The sequence below is a fragment of the Hipposideros armiger genome, unplaced genomic scaffold, assembly GCF_001890085.2.
Source record: "Hipposideros armiger isolate ML-2016 unplaced genomic scaffold, ASM189008v1 scaffold_257, whole genome shotgun sequence".
Taxonomy (NCBI): domain Eukaryota; kingdom Metazoa; phylum Chordata; class Mammalia; order Chiroptera; family Hipposideridae; genus Hipposideros; species Hipposideros armiger.
The window spans coordinates 1,557,956-1,563,766 of record NW_017731607.1 but is presented as its reverse complement, the minus strand read 5'-3'; the positions used below and the strand labels follow the sequence as shown (position 1 = coordinate 1,563,766).

The 5,811-nt window shown below is 37.0% G+C and overlaps 1 protein-coding gene across 1 annotated transcript in view; it reads right to left on the bottom strand.

Annotated features, from left to right (window-relative positions):
* Window positions 1-5,811, bottom strand: part of ERAP2 (endoplasmic reticulum aminopeptidase 2) — a 43,682-nt gene that overhangs the window by 16,437 nt on the left and 21,434 nt on the right. Inside the window, 4 exon segments of the mRNA XM_019656272.1 lie at window positions 685-753; window positions 3,639-3,770; window positions 3,998-4,129; window positions 5,600-5,713. Coding sequence (XP_019511817.1) covers window positions 685-753; window positions 3,639-3,770; window positions 3,998-4,129; window positions 5,600-5,713 — 447 coding nt within the window.

The window sequence follows — 5,811 nt, the reverse complement described above, 5'->3', positions numbered from 1 at the left end:
AAAAAAAAAATACACCTTTCCATTTTAATAATGGTGGAATTAAAGAGGGTGGCCTAAAAGATACACTTCTGTCTTTAGGAAGCTTTAAATGTTACAACAGAACAACAGTATATCATTGAAGGTATACTGAATGGAACAAAACCTCTAGCTTCCTAGCTTCTAGTATGAGTTTCTGATCACTGGATGATGCTGAGTCTTCTTTTAGAAACTGTTATTTATGGGATTACCATGACTCTAAAAAAAGTTTGCCTTTTTTTTTTCACAACGACTTTCTTTTCTCTCTCCTTAAGTGCTCCAATAACGTCCCAGAAATAAACAAAAAGAGAAGGCCTCAAGCAAGCCATTCCCTCTATTTCCAAACATAACAATATATTTGGTTCGGCATTTTTCAGCGCCTTAGAGGATGCCAATGCAGCAGAAACCACTCGGGAATTTGGAGCTGAGATATTTTTAGCTAACAGTGGGCTTGTGGGAAGGCTGAATTGTAACAACAAAAATATAGTAGTAACAGCATCATCCACCTAAATGGCCTGAACGTTCCTTCTTCAGTCAGCTTTGTTTCAAGGAAAATTGTCGAGCCTCTCTTCCTCTCCAGTTATTTAAAGGGACAGCTGAGCTCCTCTGCACATTAGGGTCAGGTGATTGGCCAGATCTCTTCTATTCTATAGGCCACTGCATACTTACTGTGTTGCTTGTCATCTTGGAATCGGAATAACAAAATCCACCAGATGTAAAATCACCTTCTACACAATTCTATAAGACAAGAATAAAAGAGCACTGCTATTTGGGTACTGATAGTTAGCTGAGTATGCATATTAGACATGAATGCAGACATTATTAGGATAGCTATATGAACATTTAATTCATTTAGACATGATAATGAGCATAGCAATTCATGAAACGAAAAAAATAAAAGTCGCCTTCTCAGTGACCATAGAACATACACAAGTTACCTCATGAATTACTATGCTCCTTATCATGTCTAGGTGAATTAAATGTTTATATATGTATGTATTTAAAGTTTGCTAAAGAAGTTCAACATTGTGGAATAACTGTTTAAGAGATGACTCAAGAGCCAGCCAAGTGGCTCAGTTGGTTAAGAGCTCGCTCAAGAGTGCAAGCTCTGAGCAATAGCGGTTCGAGTCCCGGCCTGAGCTGAGCAGCTGCTGAGCTGCCAAAGGTGGCAGGATGGCTCGGCTGAAAAAATAAAAAAAAGGAGATGACTCAATTTGTTGAATTTTCCTTTTGTTTCTTTCCTTTCCAGAAAGGTCCTACTTTATTCTTTCAGTGTGCATGTTACTCATGACCCTATTTAGCATTTAGGGAACTGTGTCTAGTGTTAACTTTTCCCTACCACATCATAAATTCCTTGACAGTGGGGGAAGCGCCTCTGCTTACCTGGCTATTCCCAGTGACTACCACAGTAGCATATAATGGTTGCACAATACATTTTGAATTTAGAACTGATATGAGACCTAAGAAAATCACCAACTTGGCAATTGATCCTTGAATAAGGAGTTAATGCTCTAAGGGGAACTGTAGTTGGGAAAAATGACATACACACTGTCTAAGGCTCTCAAGTGTTATTAAATAATTTTATGAAAAATAACAACAAAGAATTCTGATTTCCAAGTTGCTATTGACATTGCTGTTAGAATTGACAGATGTGACACAATGCTGAGTAAAGTATTTTCAGGAATTATCATTTCATACTGCAGTTTCATTTGGCATCAGAGGAGGGTCAACTGAATTTAAGACCTATAAGGAAAGGATAGATAGGAAAATTACTTGATAACTAGGAAGAAGCTATGATGTAACTGAAAGAATGAACACTGGATTTAGGGTCAAAGCACAGATTTTAAGTACTCACCCCATCACTCATTTGGTATACAATCTTGAGCAAATCTCTCCCTTAGCATTAATTTTCTCATCGATAAAAATGGGGTAAGAACACCTACCTTACCTTCTCGATGTGCTTATAAGCATGATTTGACAAAAATTAACATAAGAGTGTTCAGAGTTGGCCTAAAGATTTCTTCTTATTGTTGGCCAAATTTCCCCTTTAATCCCCCCTATGGCCACTACGCACACCAAAGACAGATTCTTCCTTGTTGAACAAAGGCTAGGTTGATGTCTACACACACACACACACACACACACACACACACACACACACGCACGCACGCACGCACGCACGCACGTGCACATTTGCATAGCAGAGGGAAAAGGAGAGGGATGGGAGAGAAAAGCAATGTGAGGCTTGTTGTTAAGAAGTGTAAGAGGCATTGAGGATAGAGAGCATCTGGATCTACTGCAGGAGGTGATGGAAATGGGTAAAGAGCGTTTTTATAAGCATTACTAAAGACTGCATTTTGAGCCTTTTCATGATTTTCAAGAAATGTGCGTAAAAGATGTGAGCTACATGAACAATTTTTTTAGTTACTTGACTTTGTTTCTTTGACTACAAAATTACATGTAGGTTAGACCATGAGGGTCCAGACTTGACACAGACACAAAAAATTCAAGTGAAATTTCTTTTTAAACTGTAACGTGCTATGCAAATATTGAATAATATTATTACTGACCCTGGGACATAAGTGCTTATGAAAAATAAAGGGCGTTTTCTGTCTATAATGGCATAGGGTTCTTCTACCAGGAGGCATGAGCCCTGCCAGCCCAATACTTCTATGAAAGATTATTTTCCTTGCAGTTGAAAATGTAAGAATATTTTAATAATTATTAGAATAGATTCATTGGCGTTTACTGTATGTTTTTTTGCTCTGTCCTACCTATTATACTACCTGAATCCCAATGACAAAGTGACCATGTGTTCTTTAATCAATCATTAACTGTTTATTAATCACAGTTATTGATTATTGATCAATAGTATGCTAGTTCAATGGCATTAAAAAGCAAGAACAGCCATGATTCTTGCTCTTAAGCAAATTTTATTATTATTATTATATCATTGTTATTATTGAACCATCAAAACCAATAAAAGAGAATGTCACTGTGCAGAACAGGTTCATCAATACACTTCTAGGAATATGGCAGAAAAGCAAACCAATGAGGGCTGAAGCAGTGTGTGAGGAGGAGGTGAAATCTCAGCTAGATCTCAAAAGATAGATAGTATTTGAATTGTTGGAAAGAAGAAAGGGCATTTCAGGTAGTGAGAACACCAGAAACAAAGGCATGAAAACATAGAGAGGGTGCAGGATTTCTTCCTATGAGGGAGAATATGTGTCTCACTCAACAGAGAATACATGTTGGGAAGTAAAGTTGAACAAGTAGTGTTCAACCTTAAAATTTGGACAGATTAGGTGTTATACATAATAGGAATTACAAAGTCATTAAAGATTTTGGGAAATGTGAGGATAAAAAGTATAGTATTAACCATAGAAGGGAAACCAATGAGAAGGAGGTGAAGAATCTAACCCCTATGACTAACCCAGTGTGGCATCCTGGTTTATTATGGTGACAGAGAAAAAATGAAGGCGCTGCCTTCTATGGACCCTGGCAGGGTGGCACGTGGAATAAATATTTGTTGACTGACAATCTAGTGATTTATAAACCTTCATAATTAGCCTGTCACCTTATAGGCTTAACAACAATCTACTGTAGCCCAATGTATGACTTACATTTGACAGACTGCTCCATAAATCGTCATTCTTAGCATTCCTAAAGCTGAACTTCTTTAAGTAGTGAATAATTCCTTTATGAAATTTCTCCTCACTCAGGAAATCCTTGAGCATATTCAAAACACAAGCTCCCTAAAAAAGAAAGAAATAGAAAGAACGTAAAGGAAATGGTAGATATGTTTTTGAAGGAAGCTTAAATTTTATAGAACACGTGTAATGTCTGAAAAATGAACAGTAAATAAAATAAAAAGTTAAACAGGTGGCAGTAACCTGCCAGCAACAACTTAACATGTTGCTTTTATAAGCTTCTTTATATTTCTCCTGAAAACAGAGCTTCCACTGTCCATTGCATTTATTACCTTGTTATAGGAAACTGCATCAAACATTTCATGTATTTGAGTAACAGTTTTTGCTTGATTGGAGATAGGATGGGATGAATTTAATGAATCTCTTTTAATTACTTCAAAACACACGTCCAAAAAATAGTTATCCTAAACAGAGAAGAACAATTTCTTTTTCAGTTTCAAATTGTCACTCTTAAAGCAATAGAAAACATGCTAAGTTTAGTAAGATATTCTTTTTCCCCCCTTCTAAACATTTTATTAAATTTATTGGGGTGACTTTGGTCAATAAAATTATATAGGTTTCAAGTATACAATTCTATAATGCATCATCTGTATATTGCCTTGTGTACTCACCCCCCGAAGTGCTGAACACACACATCCCCTTCCGATATTCTTAGAAGTAAGTATTCAATCAACATTTCTTACAATTGATTGTAAGTTTCTTTCCCTTTTCACCAATTTTCTACTTCATAACAGTGTAAATCCAACATTCCCTCAGACATTGCATGAATGTTTACCAAGCTTTGGATACAGAAGTAAAACTAATGGTTCCTGTTTAGTGAACACTTGCTATGTGCTAGGACCTTACATCCATCATCTGCAATCCTTTCAAAACTCTGCATGGGTGATGCATTAAATGCATTTCACTAGTGAGAATATATAGAAGCTTTGAGATTAAACCACAGCTTCAGAACACAGTAAATAAGAAGACATTGACTTTGAATCCATGTCTGTCTGTACTGTACTAGACTAAATGCCTACCCCCAAGAGCTAATTAACTTTTATTAACCACCTTATTATGTGGTGTTTAGATCCCCTTAAGCCTATTAAAAAAGACATGCATGAAGAAATCTTTGCACACATTGGGGGAAGTGAAGAGGCCCTCTGGAAATTCTAGAGGTGTGCGCCTCCAGTTATGCCTAGTTCAGGTTACATGCCAAGAACTCTGCACAGGACCTACACCATGGGCATTGTCTTGTCCGATATTATTGTGTGTGGACAGCGATGTTCTTTCCTCTCACTCTGCATATGCAGCTCTGTATTTGGGCAATTTGAGCTCTCTGTCCATAAATTTCTGGGTGAGGAATTTATACGATTGGCTTAATTGTGTGCCTCCCCCAATTTGCATGTTGAAGCCCTAATCCCATCCCCACCACTTCAGAATGTGACTGTATTTGGAGATAGGGCCTTTAAAGAAGGGATTGAGTTAAAAGGAGGCTGTTAATGGTGAGCTCTAATCCAATCTCACTGGTGGGTGGTCTTATAAAAAGAGGAAATTTGGACAAAGAAACATCAGAGAAAAGACCAAGTGAAGACAGAGCAAAAAGAAGGCTATCTGTACTCCAAAGAGAGAAACCTCAGAAGAAACCAAGCCCACCAACACCTAGCCTCCAGAACTATGAGAAAGTAAATTTCTATTGTTAAGCTACCCAGTCTGTGGTATTTTGTCATGGAAGCCCTAGTGAACTAATACAATGTCTTGTACCTCAAACCAAATACCACAGGTTCAAAAACACCATGCTATCTTGTTTTCTCTTTAGCATTCACTAAAAATTTCAATAGTAAATTGATGATTCCTTAGGGCACATGGTATGATATACAAAATTGTCAACTTACAATTTGTAGCTCTGGATATGTAGCACTAACAGAGATAATTTCCATGTATGTTGCAAAACCTTCATTGAGCCAAATATCATTCCACCATTCCATTGTAACCAGGTTCCCAAACCACTAGGAGGTAAAAACTCAATGTTATTGAATGTTAAAAATATAGAAAGTTGTTAACTGTAGCAAAAATATAATGGATGCTAACTTCTTTCTTTAGTAGT